The sequence below is a fragment of the Elephas maximus genome, chromosome 19 (genome assembly GCF_024166365.1).
Source record: "Elephas maximus indicus isolate mEleMax1 chromosome 19, mEleMax1 primary haplotype, whole genome shotgun sequence".
Taxonomy (NCBI): domain Eukaryota; kingdom Metazoa; phylum Chordata; class Mammalia; order Proboscidea; family Elephantidae; genus Elephas; species Elephas maximus.
This window is the reverse complement of record NC_064837.1, coordinates 35,813,216-35,835,817: the sequence shown is the minus strand read 5'-3', so window position 1 is coordinate 35,835,817 and position 22,602 is coordinate 35,813,216. Positions and strand designations below refer to the sequence as shown.

The window sequence follows — 22,602 nt, the reverse complement described above, 5'->3', positions numbered from 1 at the left end:
TGGTATAAACAGCCATAAGGAACCCTGGTGGAGCAGTGGTTAAAGAAATTGACTGATAACCAAAAAAGTTTGGAGGCTCAAAACTACCAGTGGCTCCACAGGAGAAAGATGTGGCAGCCTGCTTCCGTAGAGATTTACAGCCTTGGAAACCCTACGGGTCAATATGAGTCGGAATTGACTCGACAGCAGTGGGAGTAACCAGCCATATAGAAGATGATTTGTTCGTGTTTGCCATTACAATATGGCTATTATTTTTCTGAGAGAATTAGTGTCAAAGTATATTGCTAAATATAAAGAGCTATATGCCTTATCTAGCTAGATCTATTGATCTATTTAACATCTATCAGGTCATCAAGCTTCTGTTGATACGTCAGTGTAATAGTCCATCATGTACCCACCTATCAATGTCTATTTATTAATTTTCCTTTCATTAATCGTTCCATCCATCTCTCTATCCAATTTTCTGTATATCTATCATCCATCACCTATCAATCATTCCGTGTATCTATCAATTCATTCTATCATAAAAACCAAAAAACCAAACCCGCTGCTGTCAAGTCGATTCCGACCCATAGCGACCCTATAGAACAGAGTAGAACTGCCCCATAGAGTTTCCAAGGAGCGCCTGGAGGATTCAAACTGCCGACCTCTTGGTTAGCAGCCGGAGCACTTAACCACTATGCCACCGGTGTTTCCTTATTCTATCATAGAGTTAACTTTTTGTCCATAAATGGATCTATCGATTTGATCTATTTATCTCTCTGAAATAGCTGGTGGGTCTGGGCCAGCCTGGTCCCTCACTTTCTCTTTATTCCCAGAATCCTCAGAACCCGGGCCACAGACCATCCTTCTAAGAATGACAGCCAGAACAGGAGATGGCTACATCTCCAGGCGCAAGAGGGAAGGGAAGGGTAGGAGAAGAGCAATTACATGTTCTCTCCAGCAGGGGGAGTTGCTTCTCTCATGTCCTGGAGTGTCCTTGGTGCAGTCAGGGAGCCCATGCCCCATGCTGACCTCATCTCCCCACCAGGTCCGGGCTGTCTCCAACCAGATTGTGCGCTTCCCCAGCGAGAGGCTGACCTCCGACCGGGGCCGGGCCCTCATGTTCATGCAGTGGGGCCAGTTCATCGACCATGACCTGGACTTTTCCCCAGAGTCCCCAGCCAGAGTGGCCTTCTCTGGGGGTGTCGACTGTGAGAGGACCTGTGCCCAGCTGCCCCCCTGCTTTCCCATCAAGGTACCCCAGCCAACCTCCCAGGCCCCTGTTGTGGCCTCCACCCCAGCTAGAGAGCTGGGGATGGGGATCCCAAAGATGGAAGCACCATCTTTCAGGAGCTATCTGTAAGGCTGGGTGTAAGACAAAGATACAAGGAACATAGCTCTCTGTAACTGAAGACTTTTGGTGCCAAGAGACCCAGCACAGACTCTGCATGTCCAGGGTTGAGTGTCTGGGTAGATCAAACTACCAGGAGGTTCACTGCAGGCTTTATGGAGGGGGACGCAAGTCAGACAGGCCTTAACCCATGGGTCTGATTCCAGCAGGGGAAGTCTCTCGGCTCCTACTTTTGGGGTCTTTAGGGTCTTTTAGCACTTGTCCTTCTCTCTTTCCTGGGGTGGTCCAAAGCCCTACAGTTCTCGCCAGCTCCTGGGATTGGGTTGTGAGAAGGCCCCTATTCTTGGGCCTGGGGTGCAAGGGTGGTATGAGCACTAGGGAAGAAAAGACGGAATGCGAGGAGTTGAGTCTGTGCTGGGGATGTAGGACACACGCACACACACATGCACTCATGCACACACACACGTGCACTCACGCACACACACGTGCACACACTCATACACACTCATACTTAAGAGGTAAGGCAACATTCAGGAGGGATGGTACATGAGGCCCTCCCTACTGAAACCTTAAGCACTCCTCAAACTCTGCTCAGGGGCACCTTGTCTGAGCAGCCTTCCCAGATCTTCCTATTACACTTTTATTTAGCTTTTGGTGTTTATATCAAGCATAGCAAATGCCATCTCAATTTCGAGTCACATAACTCTATGTATGTGTCTGTTTTCACTCATCTGCCAGCTTCCTGCAACCTTGACTGGGTTCTGTTGACCTTCATAGTGTCCAAGCACCCAGCACAGAAAGGTATTTAGGAAATGTCAGTCGAATTGAATCAAATTAAAGGAGCACACACCCAAATATTAGGAGAACTAGGTTCTAGTCCCACTTCTCCCACTAACTAGTTGTCACTTCCCCTCTCTGAGCCTCAGTTTCCCTATCTGTAAAATGAGGATCTAAAATTATGCATCTCTAGCCTTCCATATTACAAAGCACTGAGGACACTCAAGGCAAGTCAAGGAAGGCATCCTGGAGGAGGGGAGTTTTGAGCAAAGTTTTAAGGCAGGTAGGGAATGACCAGAAGGAGTCAGCCTACTGTTCAGGCTTCTTTTCACTGCAGATCCCGCCCAATGACCCCCGCATCAAGAACCAGCGTGACTGCATCCCCTTCTTCCGCTCGGCACCCTCGTGCCCCCAAAACAAGAATAAAGTCCGTGACCAGCTCAACGCACTCACCTCCTTTGTGGACGCCAGTATGGTGTACGGCAGTGAGGTCTCCCTTGCCCTGCGGCTCCGAAACCGGACCAACTACCTGGGGCTGCTGGCTGTCAACCAACGCTTCCAGGATAATGGCCGGGCCCTACTGCCCTTTGACAACTTGAGGGATGATCCCTGTCTCCTCACCAACCGCTCCGCACGTATCCCCTGCTTCCTAGCAGGTCAGACTTGGATTAAGGGAGTGCCTCCCCAGGAAATGCCAGTCCCTGAGTTCTGGGTTGGCAAACCACGGTGGTACTTGGTTTCAGACCTCAGTGTTAGGCAGAGCATAGGCAGAGACCTGTGCCTAGTCATCACAGAGTCAGTAAACTGGAAGAAGGTCCTTTACAAATTGCCTGTGTAGGGCCAGCTCTACTTGTTTTAATCTCTCTCCAGTGGCAAGGGACTCACTACCTGTATGTTATTGTTAGTTGCTGCTGAGTTGATTCTGACTCATGTCGACCCCACGTGTGCAGAGTAGGCTGCCCCACAGGGTTTTCAAGGCTGTGACCTTTCAAAAGCAGATTGTCAGGCCTGTCTTCCAGGAGTCTCTGAGTGGGTTTGAGCTGCCAACCTTTCAGCTAGTAGTCAAATACTTAACCATAGCACCACTAGGGCTTGTTAGCAGAAATCAATTTCTCTGGGAAGGGTTGTAGTGACTGTGAATTTGGGGTTTTCAAGGTGACTCCCGATCCAGTGAAACCCCCAAACTGGCAGCCATGCACACCCTCTTTTTGCGAGAGCACAACCGACTGGCCACTGAGCTAAGACGCCTGAACCCCCAGTGGAGCGGAGACAAGCTGTACCATGAGGCTCGGAAGATCGTGGGGGCCATGGTCCAGGTAGGGAGCCCTGTGTCCCAGCTTCCCCCAGAAGACAATCTGGGCCAAGGAGCAGTCTCAGGGAGTGACTCCAACCTTCCTTAATACATCCTTGAGGGTTGAGTGATTGGGGCATACCTGAGATCTGACCTCTACCCCCGATTTTGCTCGTAGCTCAGAACTGGACACACAGTGGCGTGACCCTGTCCACCGCAGCCTCTCTGGGTTTCCGTATCTCCATTAGCCAATGAGAAATTAACATTGCCACATTTGCCGTAATGACAATAAAGAATTAATACGTCTGAACAGCCCTTTGAAAAGCAAAAATCCGTCCAAACAAGGGAGCGGGGTGGGCAGCCACTAAGATCATGTCCCTCCTGTGTCTTACCTTTCAGATCATCACCTACCGAGACTTCCTGCCCTTGGTTCTGGGCAAGGCCCGGGCCAGGAGAACACTGGGGCCCTACCGGGGGTATTGCTCCAACGTGGACCCACGTGTAGCCAATGTCTTCACCTTGGCCTTCCGCTTTGGCCACACCATGCTCCGGCCCTTCCTGTTCCGCTTGGACAGCCAGTACCGGGCCTCGGCACCCAACTCCCGTGTCCCACTTAGCTCTGCCTTTTTTGCCAGCTGGCGAGTCGTGTATGAAGGTGATCAGGTTTTCCAGAGACAGATGGGGGTGGGATGGGAGTGGGAATGAGATCATACCCTCCCCCAGGTGAGCCAGGCTTTCTGCCGGAAGGCCAGGCTGCTGCTAGTCATCTCCCTGGACCAATGAAAATGAGGCAGGTGCCACTAGGACCCTCAGTCATGGGTCTCCCACCCCTTAGGGATAAGAGAACTTTTAAAAAGGGGGCCAAGGGCAGACTGATGTCAGGCTGGCAGGTTGTAGACATGGAGGGATCCTTCCTTCACCTCTTTCTTTAAGAAGTGGGGGGTGATGTCTTTCCCTTCCAGCTCCAGCTCCCTTCTTGTCCACCCAGGCCTGTTTTCTGACATAGAATATAAGCAACTGGCTTGTCCAGCTTGAAGGAGCTCAGCGTGGCATCATGGGATGACCCAATGGGCTTCCCAGAGGGTCGTCTAATCTGTGCTGCTTACACTCCCGCCACCAGGTGGCATCGATCCCCTCCTCCGAGGCCTTATGGCCACCCCTGCCAAACTGAACCGGCAAGATTCCATGATGGTGGATGAGCTCCGGGACCGGCTGTTTCAGCAAGTAAGAAGGATTGGGCTGGATCTGGCAGCTCTCAACATGCAGCGCAGCCGGGACCATGGCCTCCCAGGTGAGGGAGCCGCTGGCCCCTACTTCCAGGCTTAGCTCGGACTGGGGCTGCTCTGTAGGTGTCCCCTTTCTGACCTGGACTGTGCAGGATGTGCAGAGGTTCAGGGGCATGCAAGGCCGAGGTTGATGCAGTAGAGCCTCCCAGGGAACACCTGTTCACTGTCCTGCCAATCTTCCCCATCCACTGTAGGGTACCCAGGTTTAGTTCATCACAGGACCAGGATGTGGGCACTGGAGCTGTTACAGGGCAAGGCTTCCCAGCTCGGGACTAAGCCCTGCCTAGGTTCTTACCTTCTTCTGACCAAGAATGACCAGGAGAGGTTCAGAGGTTCCACACGAACAAAGGTTTATTAGTGACAGAAAGAAAGAAAAAAGGCTGGTGAGGGAGAGTCGGAGAGGGGTTTCCACCTATGCTAGCCTCCAGTCTCTCGTGAACAAAGGATTTCCTAGGGTTTATAAAAGGTTTTCTTCATTCATTAGATGGGTGGAGATTTCCAGGAGAAGGGGAGGGGTTATGAAAATCAAATGAACACACAGTTAGAATTCAAAATGGATTTCCTCGCAGAGGTTGTCCGAACTAAGATGGAGTCTGTTGCAAGGGCTGCTGGGATGTCCAACAGGACTTATTCTGGGATGTTGCACATGGGTGATGACTCTGGATCCTGGTTCGAGTCCGGCAAGGGATTCCTGCTCATGATTATCTTATGTGGAAGGTCATTCATAGGTTACCTTGATTTTCACTGTACATGCTCTACACCTGGTGGAGGACTTGCAAAACAACTCAGGAGGGTTATCAGTAATTTATAGCTGGTCAAGCATGTAGGGATAGGAAATATGGCCCCTTATCTTGTCTAAGCACCTAGTTTGTTAATCCAAGGAGTCCTCGGGTGCCAGCAGTAAGTTATATGGTGGTTGGCACTCAGGTTTAAATTCCAAGAATACTGAGTCAGAGGCCATTTAATTTTAGCCAGCCCCATCTCTTGCCTGTCTCAGAGCTACAAAAGGCAATCCAGCACTTCCCAAGTATGAGAGAAAAACAGGAAAGAACTGCCCCATTCCTCACCATGCAGCAAGTTCCAAGGGGAAAAAAAAAAAAAGGAGGCAGGCTAAAATTCCAGGGCTACAGAAACTGGCTACTTGCTCTAAGGGAAGAAAAGCAAAACCTTAGAGGCAGGGAACAGGTAGAGTAAAATTAAGGTGCAATTGGCTGTTGGATAAGGACACAATATATCCAGGAAAAAGAAAAAATTACACTTTCTAAGCATCTACTATGCACCAGGCACTTTACTAGATACTTTTATGAATATTAACTCATCTGTAGGGTTACTTGGAAACCCTAGTGGCATAGTGGTTAAGAGCTATGGCTGCTAACCAAAAGGTCGGCAGTTTGAATCCACCAGGTGCTCCTTGGAAACCCTACACGGCAGTTCTACTCTGTCCTATAGGGTTGCTATGAATCAGAATCAACTCGATGGCAACAGGTTTTTTTTTTTTTAATAGGGTCACTATGAGTCAGAATTAACTCAATGGCAACAAGTTTGGTTTTTGGCAGTCCACCCAATGACTTTGAGAAGCAGCTATTATAGTCCTTTTTATAAATAAGGAAGCTCAGAGACATTTAGTAATTTGCCAAAGGTCATATAACTAGGAAGCAGCAAAATTTAAATTCAGATTTTCTCCTTTATTTACCCTGTTCAATCCATTGCAGAGGAAGGCCTTGGTCACTGCCTTGCTCCTCTCTCCCTTTCCCCACCTCCAACTTCCCTCTCTAGATAGAACCTGAAGCCCCACTGCCTTCAGTTGACCTTTGAATATGTACAAAGGAATGAGGGGGATTCGTGCATTTAAAAGGCGATGGGCAGACACACAGCAGGCACTCAGTACACCTGAGGTCTCTTCCTTTCCTACACTTGGATGCTCCTGACCACTGAGCTGTGGATGCTCCCTGGTGGCCAGTTGAGATTGCTGGCCTCCCAAGTTGCCAGTGAGTTTTCTGTTCCCCCCAACATCTGCTCCTTCAAAGCTGTCCCAGAAATTAGTCCTGATACGAGCTCTCTGTCTTCTCCAATCCCTTCCCAAGTCCAGAACTAAATTTGGAACTGGAATATCTGGTTTGAACTTCACTTCATGGAGTGACCTTGGAAAAGTCTCAGTTGCTCAACCTCAGCAAATATCCACAGGTGAAATGGGGATAACACAGTACCTCACAAAGGTGTTGTGAGGATCCTGAGAGGTACCTGTGCAACAGTGCTTAGTGATGGTACAACATTATATGGTTTTCCCATTTAGCTGGGGGATGGTGTGAGTTGTAGTTTAATGAATGATGTTGGGCTAGTGTTTCTTCAGGTTATGGCAAAGCTATCTCCTACCTTGATGGTCCTTGCCACATTATTTGTAGGATCCTGATATTTGAGAAGTCAGTATGACTGGTCTTTGGAAGTTCCAAGTAGATGAAATTAAAAACAAAACAAACAAAACAGCTTTATTGGGATATTCTGAAGTCTGGGTTGGGTTTTACCTGTCTGAAGTATACAATTCAATGGTTTTAGTACATTTGCAGAGTTGTACAACAATCACCATAATCTAATATCAGAACATTTTCATCACCCCCTAAAGAAACCTCATAACAACAGTCATTCCCCATCCCCACCCCACTCCAGGCAAACGCTTTATCTATTTTCTGTCTCTATGCATTTGCCTCTTCTGCACCTTGCATATAAATGGAATCATTCAGTATGTGGTCCTTTTCTGAGTAGATGAACCTTATTCCACGCTCGTTTGTTGGTTTGTTCACGTGTTTATTCATCTGTTCATTCATTCATTCTACAACCCTTGAAGGAGGGTTCTTTTATGCTCTCGGTACTGTCTTATTTGTGCCTAATCCATGCATATGAGCCCAATGATAATGTCATTAAATGTCAGATTTGTGGTTATGAGTTTTGGGTCACAACAGCTTTCTACACTAGGACGCACCCCTCAGTTTGATGGACACAAAGCGTAGGTGTACATTTAAAATTAGGACAATGGTTTGTTCTTTGGAAGGTTCAGGGCCTCTTCTGGCACCAGAGATCGTCTTGTTCCTGCCTAATACTGACTGACCACTGAGCCTTCTCTCAGAAGAACTTGGAGAGGAGCAGAAGCTAAGGGAGCTTCAGCAGGGATGAAACCAAAACTGCTTCTCCCACCCTCCCCTTTCAGGGTACAATGCTTGGAGGCGCTTCTGTGGACTCTCCCAGCCTCGGAATTTGGCACAACTTAGCCAGGTGCTAAAAAACCAGAATTTGGCCAGGAAGTTCCTGAATCTGTATGGGACACCGGACAACATCGACATCTGGATTGGAGCCATTGCAGAGCCTCTTTTGCCAGGGGCCCGAGTGGGGCCTCTTCTGGCCTGTCTTTTTGAGAACCAGTTTAGAAGAGCCCGAGATGGAGACAGGTAAGCAGGCAGCATTAGCCTAAAAGAGATTAGTACCAGAGAGGTGTGACAGAAAGCACTAGGAAAGTAAACAATGGGGAAAACTGCTCTTTTTAGCTTCATTTCTTCCAAGTTCATAGGATCTGAGACCAAGAGGCTCCCTGAAGTTTGGTCAGAGAAGTGATACCACTAACCCAGGCAACCCTGATACTGAACCGTAGTCGCCTTTAACCCAGTAGATAGAATTGTCAGCCTGGCTATTCCAGGCTAGCAGATTCCAGAAAGCAGGGATCGAAAAGGCTAAATCTGGGTTCCCTTCAATAAGCTTGTGGCTTAAGACCTAACTCCTTATTTTTGGTACTAACCTAGGCTGGTGAGGATGGAGCAGGACCAGGCAGTGTTTCGTTCTGTTGTACATTAGGGTCGCTATGAGTTGGAACTGACTCTACAGCACCTAACAACAACCGCCTAGGTTGAAGTCCAGACCTGGCTGCTCTGTGTGCATTTAATACTCATCAATTTACTTAATTACTGAACCTGTTTCTTCGTTTATAAAATGGGAATGTAACACCTATTTTGCAGGAACTTTGTGACAACTGAATGAAATAATGTAAAGTACCTGGCACACAACAGGTGTGCATTTTAAGTTAATTCCTCCCCAAACTTCACCCACATCTCTTGAATGTCTTGAATGGTAGGTTTTGGTGGCAGAAGCAGGGTGTCTTCACCAAGAGACAGCGCTCCGCTCTGGAACAGGTTTCCTTGTCTCGAATTGTGTGTGACAATACCGGTATCACTACTGTTTCAAGGAACATCTTCAGGGCCAACACCTATCCCCGGGACTTTGTGAGTTGCAGCCGCATCCCCAGGTTGAACCTGTCAGCCTGGCGAGGCACGTAAAGCCTCTGCAGGTAAGAAGAGGCCCTCCTCCAACGGCCCTGGGCCCTTGCATCCTTCCCCTTTCCGGGGTGAGACAGCTGAGTCCTCTTAGGGCTCTAAGTAGAGACAACAGGACTTGTCATTAGGGACAGTGGCTTCCCAGGGTGCCAGCTTCTGGGATGATAGTTAATCCCAGGGCCTAGGACTTTGGGGAACAATTGGGAAGTGTCCAACTCGTCTCAGCATGGTCACCTCCACACTAAAGCAGCTCCATTTCCCAACTCCCAGTAGGTTCCTCACTTACCCAGTTCTGCTTTCTCCCAACAGGAGTCTATCCCAAGCCTCCAACCTCTGCAGACAAAAGAGTCTGGGAAAGACCACAAGGCTTCCTTCTCCCCCTGGAGCAACCACATCCTGCTGATGCTTTTGCTGGCTACAGAGTCAAGCTCATTGGCTGGGAGCCACAGCTGAAGTCCTATCAGTAATGGATCTACACGCCTTGGGAGCCTCTTAGGTGTTGGGTTATAAATCCATTCCAGGTGCAACGACTTGTGAGCCAAGCAAGGAGGCCTTGATACCCAGGCAAGACGAGTCAGCTGGAGGGCTTGCAGCCACTTTCTTCTGTTCCCCAGCCACGCCCCAGTGACTGTGAGACCACATCGGCCCAGCCCATAGCCACCCCACAATCCTCTTGAGCCTGCAGGCTGAGCAGTTTCTCTGCTTCTACCAATAAAGCGCTCCTGAGAGCAGGGGCTTCCCTCCTTCTGTTTGGCTGGGGAGGGTGTGGCCTGCCCTACGCTTTGCTCCAGATGTTTAAGAGGAGTGCTGCTAAGACAACCTGGCACTAATCTCTAAGCTTCTCCTTGGGGCAAAATCAAGAGAGCAGAAAGAAATACTCTGGAGTAGGACAAGGCAGAGAAAGGAAATGGAAGAGGCACTGGGGTCACGATATTCAGGAAATACCTCGGCCATGCCAGCAACCCAAGCTGGGAAACAGTCAACTGAACATCAGTCAGTATAAAAACATTTTTTATGTTAAAAAAATACAATGAAAAATACCATCTAGCTAGCAGAAAGAACTGGGGACTGCCTCCAGCCCTCAGTTATTCCAGAAATAAGTTGTATCTCAAACCTGACAAGCCCCAAGCAGTAAACAAGGCTACCTGAAAAGAGGAGGCTAAGACTCACAGGCCTCTCTCACCTTCCTCTTCTTTCATGGGCCTCCATTTTTAAAGAAGATTGTGGAGCCAGAAAGATCTGCAGCCCTCTCTGCAACTGAGACTGTGAGACAGGCCAGAAAAGAGTCTGTGTTGGGGACGTAAGTAGCTATGGGGTCACCCCAAACTACTTTCAGCCACATAGCCTGCCTTGTTGTGATGGTCATTTACATAGCTGAATATGAAGAGATGGGGGCCACAGGTCTCTGGCTTATTCCCACATGGCAGTGAGAAAAGCCTGCTGAGGGCTAGGCAGGGCAGCTGGCCTGGGGAATTCCCAGCTCTTCTGGTTGTCAGCAGGTAAATGTGGTCTCTAGTAAGAAAGACAAAGAGGCTGGAAAGCACTGGCCTCAGAAATCACTAGGCTTTTCCCCTTCACCTGAGGGCCAGAGCTGCAGCGAGCTAGGAGACCATGGTTCCAGAGGGGCTCACTAGGTCCTGGGGAAGGCTTTCACGGGCCTCCTGCATGCGGCGCCGGGCTCGACGGAAGGCTTCTGCAAGGGAGGCAGAAACAGTTGTCAGCGGCCATGGTAGTGGCAGGAGCATGGCCCTGGTGGCCAGCTGGGAGAAGGGGAACCTACCTAGCACATTGTGAATGGAACTCTGCTGGCTGAATCCTTCCAGATGGTCCAGCACGCTCCGCATCCTTTTCTGGAGGGAGCTTGACTCCATGAAGGCCCTGCAGGGGAGCCCACCACATAGTCATGGCTGCTGCTAGCCCTCAGGGACAAGTAGCAGCCAGGCAGCGGGCCAGAGCCACTCACCTGGACTGCTGCAGACAGTGTAAGCGGAAGGTGACACTACCGGTGGTCTTTGTGCGGAATCCGAAGCGGCTCAGACGCTCCCCCTGTGGGAATAGTTGAGACAGCATCAGAGGTGCAGGGAGGGTAACGAGTGCCTGGGCCAATCTCTAAGTTGCAACCCCCCCACAATTCGAGCGCCCAGAAGCCATCTCTAAGTTGCCCTCTGCCCGCCCCCAAACCAATCTCAAGATGAATAGACCTTGACAGCTACAACAAGTCGGCAGAAACACCTTATCCCCTCTCGTCTGGCTGCCTTAGTCAGGTCCCTTTCATATTTGTGGTACTTTGGAATGTCAGTCCGTGCCTCATCTAGTGCCCTCTTGGACTTGTGTCCAGGGGCAAGTACCACCCCTGCCTATGCCTCTGGACAGCATCAGGTTCCCGCAGTCTCTAGGCCCCAGGCACCATACTGGACTCGCTCCATTCTTATTCCCATTCCTGGGGAGAACAGTTCAGTAGGGGAAACCTCATTCCATCACCCAGGCCCAATCCCCTCAAGGCTAAAATCTGGCTCCTAACTCTAAAGCAGGGAACATTCCAACCTCATTTGAGAATCAGTTGTCTTACAAGCTTCCTGCCAATCCTCCCCACCTCTGATTACCAAGGCTGTCAGTGATGGGGTGGAAGAAACAGCCAGTTATTTTGACAAAGACTACGGGAAATCTCTAATATTTTCCAGATATCTCCTAAGGTAGTGTAGATATTTGTACCTGGTTTAAAATATGGCCAGGACTTCTAGCTTAAGCCACAGGAAGGAAAAGGCTAAGTAACACTGAAGCAATGAGCAACCAAGGGGTCTTAGCCCAGATTCCACCTGCTACAGAAAAGGAGACGTAAGTTCCCAGGAAGGAGTATCCCCAGAGGCAAAAGTCACCTTAAAGGTTCCTGGTATCCGCACATAGGAGAGGTCCTCCAGTTCCAGAGAACCACCGATAAAAAACCTCCTCAACTCAGCCCTCGTGCCCAGCTCCATGGGCCTCCACGTGGAGACTGTCAGGATGTGTGAGCCTGTATAAGGGAAGAGGAAAAATGGGGCCAGATCCAAAAAGGGTATCTAGTCCCTTCCTGACTCCCCAGCAATGACACAGCATGCCAAAAACCCAAACCCGTTGCCATCAAGTCGATTCCAAGTCATAGTGACCCTGGAGGACAGAGCAGAACTGCCACATAGGGTTTCCAAGGCTGTAATCCTTATGGAAGCAGACTGCCACAGCTTTCTCCTGCAGAGCAGTTGATGGGTTGGGACTGCCAATCCTTCAGTTAGCAGCTAAGTGCTTAACCACTGTGCTACCAGGGCTCCTTACACCTGGTCAGGTGATGACCTGGTTTCTGGTGAAGGTTATCATGGTGGTTAAGGACACTCATTCTGAAATCAACCAGACATAAATTCGTATCTCAGCTCTGCCAGTTATTACCTGTGTATCAAAGATGAGTTTCTTAATCTTTCTGAACCTCATTTTCCTCATCTAGTAAAATGGAAATACCAGCACCACCTACACCTCACAGAGTGGCTGGGAGAATTAAATGCGATGCACTTAGCATAATGCCTGGCTCACAATAAAACAGTTGCTATTATTTCAAAACGAATGCTGATTCATTCACTATACATATGCAGAGAGCCTATTTTGCCACATGGCTTCACCCTCAAGGCAATAAGACAAACCAGAGGAACATGGTACAGACTGTACGGACTCTCAGGCTTTCAACTTCAGGAATAGCTCTAGTTAGTTCTAAATTTCACTTAGTTGTCTCTACTAGTGGAGGGAGAAAGAAATTCTTCAAAAGAACATGGAATCTTTCAAGTTAGTTGCTTGTAGTTCTTAATTATCCTTAATTCTCAGCTGAAGCAGTCAAACCTTTTAGAAGTGTTAGTCTTGTTCCCAGGGGCTAGGGCATATGGCCACAGGAAGGGCAGAGCCAAGGGGTTACCTGGGGTGGCAGGCAGCACCACGGCCCCGTAGCCTTCCACGCGATACCTCTGCCAGAAGTCCAGTGAGAGGACCTTGCAGTAGAGCACAGGCCACTCCGGGACAGCATCTGGGAGCAAGGGAGAGCACCAGCCAGGTCACAGGAGAGGCCACCAAGAGGGGCACTGGCTGAGGAGAATCAAGGCCTAGGATCAACTGCTGACCTACTCACCAGCAGACTCATCCTCATGGAGGAAGGAGGCCTCAAATGTGAATGGGTAGGAGAAATAAGCCACCTTGTCCTAAAAAAAGAGGAGTATTATTTTATACTTGGTATCATGTGGGGGCAAGGCTTCACTTGGAATATGTTCTTGCTGTGCTCGGTTACAAGATCACCTTCACAAGGGAAAAAGGAAAATTCACCCCAGGTAGGAAGGAAGAGGGTAAGAAGGGGAAGGAACACCTAGAACCTGCTGCCATTCTCAAAAAGGCAGAGAGAGGACCCTGGACCAGGCAGCCCTACAGAGCCCACACAGAAGGGTGGACCCAACTCAGGAATCCTCCCTAGAGTACGTGGCTGTTGGCCTGATAAAGCTTCAAATGCCACCTAGGAGTTGATTCCCGTTCCCTCCAGATACGCCCTCTCACCCTCCATACCAGTCCCAGGGATTTGGTGGCACAGGTCTGTGTTATTCCTGAAAGCTGCTGGAATGCTGAGCTTGACCAGTCTGAAACGCAAAGAGCATGTATAGTAAGTCACCTGGGAGGTGGGCAAGTAGTTGAGAAAAAGGCAAAAATTCCTTCCTTCCTTCATTCATTCATCCAACATTTACTGAGTTTCTCCTATGTGCTATAACCAGGCAGTGGGGATTCCTTGGTGATCAGACAGAAAAGGCCCCTGTCTCTGATGGAGCTAACATTCTGGTGGGGGAAGACAGACAACAGGTAAACCAACGGGAAACTATCAGTTAGTGACAAATACTACACTAAAAGTAAAATGTGGTGAAGGGATTGGGTGACTTGGGATGCTAATTTAGACTGGGTGGTCAGAGGAAGCCTCTCTGAGACGTAACATTTAAACTGAGAACTAAAAATCAAGAAGAAAGATATTTGCAAAGATAGGGCAGAAAAGGGTTTCCAGCAAAGGAAATGATCCTGCAAAGGCCCTTGCAAAGGCCCTTATATGGGAATGAACCTGGCCTGTTCACGTTTAGAAAAAAAGTATGGCTGGATTATTGTAAAGAGAGACAGGTAGGGGCCTGCTCATTTAGCGTAAGGAGTCTGGATTTCACTCTGAGGAGGAGGGGAAGCTGTTTGGAGGGTTTCAGCCCAAGAGCACAACTGGTTTACATTTTTAAGAGCTCCATTTGGCTATGTGGTATGTAGCAAATGGGCTATAAAGGGGAGCAAAAGAGGAAGTAAGAGGATAGTCAGAAACTTAACGCACTGGCAAGAGATGATGGTGGCCTAGTCCTGCGTGTGAGAGGGGATAGACAGATTTGGGACAGCTTTTGAAGACTGAGCTAACAGGACTGCTGATGGACTGACTGGCTGTAGGGACCTAGAGAAAGTGAGTAATCAAGGGAGGGTGTCTGCCAGGGTTTGGTATCAGCACCTAAGTAGATGATGTCCCTTTTCTGCTAAGATGGGGAAGACCAGGGAGGGAAGGTGTGACGGAAGATGGGGAATCACGAGTTCTTTTTGGTCATGTTAAGCAGAGATGTCAACGAGGTAACTGGGTGAGTTTGGAGTTCAGGGGAAGAGGTCAAGGCTAAGACAGAAATCCGGGAGTCTAAGAAATACAGATGGTATTTAACGTCATGGGACTGGATAGAATCACCTAAGACCATAGATAGAGAGTAACAGAAGGACTAGGCTCAGCCGTGGATACTCTAATTTTAAGGTCCACCGAAAAGGAGTCAGCCAAGGACCCTGATGTGCCACCAATGTGACAGGAGGAGAGAGGAGTGTGGAGCCAGAAGGCAAGAGAAGAGTTTCTAAGAAGAAAAGTCAGCTGCGTCAAATGCTTCCGAGAGGTGAAGGCACCACTGGGTTTGGCAACGTGGAAGTAATACATGACCTGGAAAAGGGTAATGGTTTAGTGGGGGAGTGAGGAAGCACGCCTGAGCGGGTATCTCTGGAAAACTGTCTGAATGGGTACAAAAATAGAGATTTATGAATTTTACTTACTAGTTGGCAGTTCCACCAAGAAATGGACGTACAGATTGTCATACTCATAGCCTTGGGCTGAAACTAAGAGAACAGGAAACTATTTCAGCTTATTCCTCTACCACCCTGAGCACCCAACACAGTACTGAGGAGCCTACACTCTCCTGGAAGCAAGTCCCTCGAGGGCCAGGAACCCTCCCTGTTTCCAGGGAAGAATCATCTCTGAGCTTCCCATGTAATGCAGACAGCCCACGGCCTCCACCAGGGTGGGCTAGGTGACTTCAGAGCTCCATCTGCGCACTTGCCAGAGCGCCAAGAGATCTCAGTCTGATAAGACACTTACCGACCTCTCCGTTTACAAAGAGCCGGAGCGCACCTGGGACAGTCTAGGTGGAGAGAAGTGGGAAAAGATCAGGAGGTCTCGGGGGAATCAGCACGTCTCCTCCAGCCCCTCCACAAAGCCCAAGGCCTGACACTGGACTGGTTCGTTACTACTGCACTCCCTTCCCACCCTGCTTCCTCCGCTTCTCCACAAATTTGCTTCTTTCATTTCTAAAATTGACAATGTAGGGAAAAAGTACATCATTTAAATGGCAGGAAGGGCAACACAGTACGGGAAATTTATAATAGCCAAGCGTAGTAATAACAGCTACCTTTTGGAGTACAGTAGAAAGTTGAAGACCCCTGTTTCCTTTAGATGGCTGAGGTCAAGAAAACAGGGTTTTTTCTTTTATTCATTTGTCTGTCTTACCTAACTTTTTAACTCTGAAAATCTTTTGCTTATGTAATACAAAGATAATAAAAGTTAATTTTTTTTACAGAGAGGGGAGACCAGTGACTAATTCCATCCTTGTTTCCAGATCTAGAAATGGAACCTCTGGAATGAAGGAAGACAAAGAACAGGACCACAGAATAACTGACCTAAACTGTTCTGTTTTTTAAGAGCCAAAATATTTGACAAACCAATGACAGCCCTTCCCTTTCTATGAGGTACTTAGGAAAAATGTCCACTTGAACCATGAGGAAGATATTTTTCTTTTATATTTTTAAAATTAATTATACAGAACTACATGAATACATTGCCACTGATATTTCAAAGCTAAGTACAGAGAATAAAAAGTAAAAATACTCTCCACATCCCCCTCACAACTCAACACCCATCTACCAATCACCCCCAGAGAAAAGTCCCCATTAGCATGCATGCATGTTCCGATCTTTTTCTGTGTATTAACAGTTCTTTACCAACATGCAACGTTTTAAAACACATAACAAGTTTTATATATGCTATCCTTTGCCTTCCTTTTTATGCTGAAGAGTACATGTTGAGGACCTATAGGAGAGGCACTATCACTCATCCACAGTCAGAATTTGCTGGCTACACACAGCTCACAGTACTGCAGGAAGCCAAGTGACTCACCATCTCAAAGTCAGTGCCCACAAGGCTGCTGAGATACTCCTTGTGCCGGCCGTAAAGCTGAGGAAAAAAACCAAACCAAAACTCCACATGTGAACCAAGCCAGCCCTGCGCTCAGTTCTATTTGGGATAGAGAAAAGTAGCAGCAATGGGAAATGCCACAGAGAGCTGGAGACTTAAGCATCTCGGCCACTGGCATTTTAAAGTGAAGGACAGAGGCTCTGGAGTCAGTTGGTTTGGGGCCAACTTCCAGCTCCAGCACTTGCAAGCTGTGTCATCTTGGGAAGACTACTTTGCTTTTAATCTCGGTTTCCTGAGAATTCCTAAATTGGTAATAATAATAGTATCTGCCTCACGGGGTTGTTACTAAGGTCTAACAAATACTCAATAAATGGTAACTATTATTTTGGCATAATATGAACAAAAACTGCTGCCTGATATGTCAGCAATGCTTCCTAGGACAGGAGAGGACTGTTAAGAGCAAGATTTTCCTTAGCAGCTTCTGGCACCAAACTCAGACATGGTCTCAGCTCCCAGAGATGAGCTCATTCCCTCGGTCCTTGGAAAGAACCACCTCTTACGTCCTTGAACACACGCTGTTCCCGCTCCTCCTCTTCTGGCTGTGCGAGCGACGACACATTGTCGATAGTATACTTCCACAGCTCCTGCTTCTCCCCCTCTGTCTCGATTCTGTAAGGTCAAAGCCATGAAAGGACCAACTCTGATCACAGGAGATGGGGTCCTCCAGACCTAGCCCAGGGATGAGTCATCATGGATCATACGCTCACTTGAAGTATATGATGATGCAAATGGCTCTGATGATGACTAGAAGAAGGAAGCAAAATGGTAACCCAGAAAGGGCATCGGACTAGACTCACAGAGTATGGGGTCTGGACCCATCTCTGCCCCAAAGTCACTGTGAAACCCAAAGGTACAACATCCCTGGCACCCAGTTCTCTTACTTGAAAAATGGGCAAGCTGGTCTAGATGATTTCTTATTTACAGTCCTGTTATTCTAAGGCATGGGGTTGAGGAAAAGTCAGCCTAGAGGAAGAGACCTGGTTTGAGTTCATCTCACCCTGTTCTGGTCAGTCCCTACATTCAGCAGCCACGAGAATTATTTTCACTTAAGTATGTGCTGAAGTTGTCACTTTCAAACTGGTGTAGCTGCACATTTCCTGAGAGCAGGGTCCCCAGCTTCTTAAGGGCCTATGACCCAGAACAGAATATGAACCACTGCCTGGGAATTTAAAAGTTAGGACAGATTAAGGGCTTTTGAAGGATCTTATCAACTAGGAGCATGAAGTGAAGCCAAGAGAAGGAATGTCAGTGTCCACTAACCCTTTCCTAGTGGCCACTCTTCCTCTCCTCACCTGTAGGGTCCTTTGAGGCCAGTGAAGTCAGGTTTTACTGTGATCACACCATTGCTGTCTACCTTCAGAGTACAGAGGACCTGTTCATACTTCTTATAGCCAAGCCTAGAAACCAGGAAATCAACATCAAAGTTCAGGATCCCCAGTCCCAGTTCCAGGGAAAGAACAAGAAGGAGTCAGCTCCCATCAGCAGGGGAGGACAGAGATCTGTGGTAAGAAAACTTTCTGCCAAGTACAACTAAGAAGAAAAAGTCCTTCTCTCTCATGTGCCCAGCGATGACTCTAACAGGAAGGTGATGGTCAGTGTGAGCAGAAGAGGATGAGGGCCTGAGTAGGTGGTATGAAGCTTTACTCACTTTCCATAGGGCCCCAGGTCTGCCATGATGTACATTGTCTGAAGAGGGGTGTTAATAACGTGGTTGTTCCTGACGAACTCTTCTGAGGGTTCCCAGGTGACGATGCGTGACTTGAGGATGCCGCCCTCCCTGGGAGACACCACACGAAGGGTCACTTGCCCAGCAGCCCCTGAAGATCACACTCCAGGTGGAGGCCCGTTCCAGAATGGGAGACTCGAGACAGTGGACGTACTGAGAATGTTGGCATGGCAGGACCACAAAGACCCCCATCCCCCAGCGCCCATACACACTTGCACTCACATCCCTCGCCTGTCCTGCCGCCGCCGCCTGACATTTGCCATTCGCTCGACCAAGAAAGATGGTACCTCGTTGGTTGCGGTGGTCATTTTCTGACAGTGCTAAGGAAAGAGAGCAGCCCTGTGTGACCCATCTGATCAGGGCCACATGGAACCAAGAGACTTCCAGAGGGGAAGTCTTCCTTCTGAAGCCCCATCTGTGACTGAACTAAAAAAAAACCAAAAAACAGGTATAGCCACCTCAAAATTATATATGCTAACGGAGGGAAGCAGTAGCCCAAACAACCCAAAGAAAATTCCCCTAGGCCTATGATTTTGGTAGCATATTATCCTGCAGAAATGAGTCTATACAGGCTAATATTAAAATCAGCCTAACATTCCCTGAGAACATACCAATAAAAAGTTGGGTGAGTTTGCCTAGTTAAAGTTTAACTAGGTGGTTTAAAGATGCCAGATGGGATAAAAGCATTTTGTGGAAAATCCTCATACGGTTAATAGAGCACTAACTGCATTTTCACCTGCTTTTCCAGCACAAACAACTCAAATTCTACATGCTACCAACACATGAAAGCATGCCCATCTTTCAAAAGCAATCATTTAACACCTGCTCTTTGCAGAGATCTACAAGGTCATAGAGAAAAATAAAAAATGCAGGCTCTACCCTCCACCAGCTTAAACTTTCCCTAAGAAGACAGAACACATCATGCAGTGACTGGAGAAAATATAAAAAAACCCACAAGGGTATGTTAACATAGGTGCATTGGAGACCTAAGGCCCCTCCCATGGCTGTACTGAATTCCTCTCCAAACCCATATGGTCAGAGATTTGGCTGAATACCCTGATGCATTTTATCTAGGTTGTTCCAGACTCCACTCACCTGGCTCATTTCATGATTCAAGCAGGAATTCAAGCCCAGTGGCTGCTTCTTCAGTTGGCAGTCTACAAGGCTATCACTAAAGACACTGGTCCCTGCTAGCTCCCTGGCCCTCCAGAAGGCAAACAAGGCAGCAGCAGCCACACCACCTGCAGACTGTGCCCTCTCTACTCCAGTGTGGCTGCCAGCAGCATGCAGGAGCTCTAGGATGGCTACCTGTCTCCCCTTAACAGGCTTCTGATTTAGCACACAGAACCCACTGAGGCCAGAAAGCTGGGGGACGCAAAGTGGAAGAAGGGAGCTATGGGACCTCGGAATGAACGATACCTCCTCCAAGTTGGTGTATCTATCGGAGTCGGTATAGGTAAAGATTCGCCGGTTCTTCCTGCCACCTGAATCCTCCAGCTTCAGGATCTCTTGACGGTACTGGTGATCCAAAGGGCTCTGACAGGCTGCTTCATTTTGGTACAGATCTACCTCAAACTGAGGTCACCACAAGGAAACAAAAATCTACTGAGGATACTTGAAACTTTTGTTCCTGTAACTTTTTAATCAAATTATTTCTATAGAACTGATGCTATTTGACATGTTTTCAGAACCTAAGCTAATGGTCGGCAGGGGATTCAAAAAAAGGAACCAGGGTGACATTCTAATGCAACTCTTCTGCTACAGATGGCATGTGGCCCAGAGATGATACGTGCTGTACCCAAGATCATAAAACTTAGTGGCAGTCAGAATTTGACCCAATAAACACAACAAGGGACAGTATACACTGTTACAACCTTTCCCAAAATCAGTTTGGCAGTATGTATCAATAATCTTCAAAGTAATATTTTAATCCAGTTATTCCACTTCCAAGAATCTTATCTGAGAAAATAATCAGAGAATCAGATGAGGCTTAATACAAAGATCTCACTGAAACACTGTTTAAAATTAGTGATGTGGGTCTATCAGCAAAGCCCTGACCTGGGGAGCCGTGTTGGCAGCAGCCTCTCTTTCAAAGATGGGGATCTCTTTCCCTGTTGCCAGCCAGGTGGAGATGGGCCAGATGGAAGTACACTGAGCTGACACGTGACACTGGCTCACCTGGCTAAAGAGCTTCTCCTGCCACCCGATCACAACCTCCTCCTCTTCATCTTCATCTGGGCGATGACCACCTTCAAACACAACAGAGTGAGTCAACTGCTTGAGCCAAACCAAGGCCACTGTGGTTGGTTATAACCAAAGCCTCTGCTCTTATATTTACGACAAATCCAGCTGGAGTTCAGTGATTTATTAAGTACTCACTCTGACAGAAACTAGTGAGGCTGAATATGTGCTCTGGTTAGTATGTGCAGAAACCAGGATTAGAACCCAAGAAATCTTAACCACTACTCTAATTTGAATAAAAGGTGGTCCTGCCTTCCAAGTATTATTAAATCTAAGTCAGTGTCAGGGACTGAAATTTAAATATAAGCTGAACAGCCCTTCCTCAATCTCAACAGCCTGCATTTGCTAGAAAAGAATCCTGAAGCGATGTATTTAGAAACACAAACTCTGTAACCTTAAGAGGCTGAGGCGGGAAGAAGAAAGTCAAATAAATGATTTTTTTTTTAAAGAGCAAAACCTAATCCACTCCTGGCTGAGTATGTCTTTTTCAGAGACACAGTTCACAACCCACCAGCCCATGCTCTTGCTCAGGAATATTTCTCAACAGAAGCACAACAAAAGCACAGCGACTAGTGACTTAACACAAGCACTCTCCTCTGTCCTCACTCTTCTGGCTTCCCAGACAAGAAAAACCGCAAGAGCACAGTTGATGTTAATATGTACATTTGTCTAGCAGTAAAGTTGAGGACTATTTTAAAGTCCTCAACTTTAAAATAGTTTATGCATGTGTTTAGAGTTAGGACATATTTTCTTTTAGAAAAAAAAATTGTTTCAAATGGTATTTAGGCTGCCAGGCAAATCTATAACATATCAAAAATAAGGTTATTTGTTATTTCACTACAGATGACCACAATTCACATCAGTAACTTGATGGCAGGAATCACAGTGTAGTGCCTAAAATTGCCAGGCTTCAAACACTGGCTCTGACATTAACCAGCTGCAGGACCTTCACAAGAAACCCAACCTCTCTGTGCCTTAGCTTCCTCATCTGTAAAAAGGCTGCTGTCAAAAAGTAGACCTGGGTCTACTCTGTCGTAAGAGGTAAGTCTACCACCCCAGGCCCTTCCCTCAGGTCCCCAGGAGGGCCTGCATCACCACATAACACCCACTGGCGGTTGGTTGGGGCCTAAAAGTGGCCAAGTCTATGAGGTCCTTCCCGGGCTGGGTGGCAGGCTGGTAATGGAGAAAGTTGCCTGATGTAATTCTTTGCAGGTGGACTCTGTCAGGAAAAGAGACGTCCAAAATACGCGTTACAAGGCACACAACTAGAAGATAAACACAGAGCAAGTATGGAAAAAGCAAAACACTGAGCAGGGTGGGGCTGCCAAGGTGTGTTAGGTGCAGAAGACTGAAGGGAGGTGAGTGAGACACGAGGCTCTCAGGGGAAAGGTGAAAACAAGAGGGCGTATTGAGGACTCAGGGCTCCGAGGAATTTGGGTAGTACAGAGACTGAAGAGGACTGCGTGAGTCTGGAAACTGTGCTGGAAGGCTCGGGGTGGAGAAGGGTTGAGGTAGTGCGATGAGATGTGGGAAGATGAAGATGTGGCGAGGATTGTAAGCGGAAGTGGGGGCCTCAGAACATTGAGTTCAGGCTCGAATTATCTGAGGGGATAAAAGCACGGAGCCCAGGTGCCGGGGCAGTGCTACTACCGGAGGCGCAAGTTGCGCACGGGGTCCCGGGAGCGGTACACGGCCTCGCCGGTGTCAGAGCTCCAGACGGCCTCCGCCATGACGGCTGTGCTGCGCCGCGACTGCGCCGGAAAGCGCGCCGCCCCTAGTTCCCCTGGCAACCGAGACGCTGAGTCCCGAAGGTCGCCGAGCCGCTGCGTGCGCAACTCACTGTTCCCGCCGCGGCCTGCAGCAACGCAACGCCTGTGGTCAGCATGCCCGTTTCGTATAGATGAAGAATGGTCATGGAGACGAGGCTCGGGTGATCTCAGCCACTACTCTTTCCCCTGTACCGCACTGCCTTCCACGGAGCACACGAAAGCTGTGACCTGAAAATCGGTTACTGTGACTCAAAGAGTGCACCCCCTCTTCCCAAAAGAGCTAGGGCAGG

At 48.2% G+C, this 22,602-nt stretch overlaps 2 protein-coding genes and 1 long non-coding RNA gene across 5 annotated transcripts in view; 1 reads left to right on the top strand and 2 right to left on the bottom strand.

The window, feature by feature from the left end:
• Positions 1 to 3,291, bottom strand: part of LOC126062521 (uncharacterized) — an 8,784-nt gene extending 5,493 nt beyond the window's left edge. The window contains exon 1 of the long non-coding RNA XR_007514081.1: positions 2,564 to 3,291. This is a non-coding gene — a long non-coding RNA (uncharacterized LOC126062521). The remainder of the gene's footprint in view (positions 1 to 2,563) is intronic.
• The window catches only part of EPX (eosinophil peroxidase), a 10,771-nt gene extending 1,765 nt beyond the window's left edge, over positions 1 to 9,006 (top strand). Inside the window, exons 6-12 of the mRNA XM_049860150.1 lie at positions 1,031 to 1,237; positions 2,448 to 2,766; positions 3,266 to 3,426; positions 3,801 to 4,056; positions 4,522 to 4,692; positions 7,890 to 8,127; positions 8,805 to 9,006. Coding sequence (XP_049716107.1) covers positions 1,031 to 1,237; positions 2,448 to 2,766; positions 3,266 to 3,426; positions 3,801 to 4,056; positions 4,522 to 4,692; positions 7,890 to 8,127; positions 8,805 to 9,006 — 1,554 coding nt within the window. The remainder of the gene's footprint in view (positions 1 to 1,030; positions 1,238 to 2,447; positions 2,767 to 3,265; positions 3,427 to 3,800; positions 4,057 to 4,521; positions 4,693 to 7,889; positions 8,128 to 8,804) is intronic.
• On the bottom strand, positions 7,153 to 22,602 carry MKS1 (MKS transition zone complex subunit 1). Of its 3 annotated transcripts, XM_049860147.1 has the most exons (19): positions 22,194 to 22,602; positions 21,653 to 21,762; positions 20,481 to 20,551; positions 19,722 to 19,877; positions 18,525 to 18,622; positions 18,225 to 18,353; positions 17,869 to 17,973; positions 17,077 to 17,185; positions 16,499 to 16,555; positions 15,425 to 15,467; positions 15,103 to 15,165; positions 13,561 to 13,640; positions 13,145 to 13,214; positions 12,935 to 13,042; positions 11,880 to 12,013; positions 10,967 to 11,049; positions 10,784 to 10,881; positions 10,582 to 10,696; positions 7,153 to 8,146 (listed from the first exon to the last, which is right to left on the bottom strand). In XM_049860147.1, exons 1-18 carry the CDS (start codon positions 22,271 to 22,273, stop codon positions 10,605 to 10,607), a joined length of 1,686 nt encoding a protein of 561 aa, XP_049716104.1. In that variant the 5' UTR covers positions 22,274 to 22,602; the 3' UTR covers positions 7,153 to 8,146; positions 10,582 to 10,604. The 3 variants fall into 3 exon arrangements, with proteins under 3 accessions (XP_049716104.1, XP_049716103.1, XP_049716105.1); XM_049860146.1 differs by having other exon boundaries at positions 7,153 to 10,696; positions 22,194 to 22,601; XM_049860148.1 differs by having other exon boundaries at positions 7,153 to 10,696; positions 13,570 to 13,640; positions 22,194 to 22,601.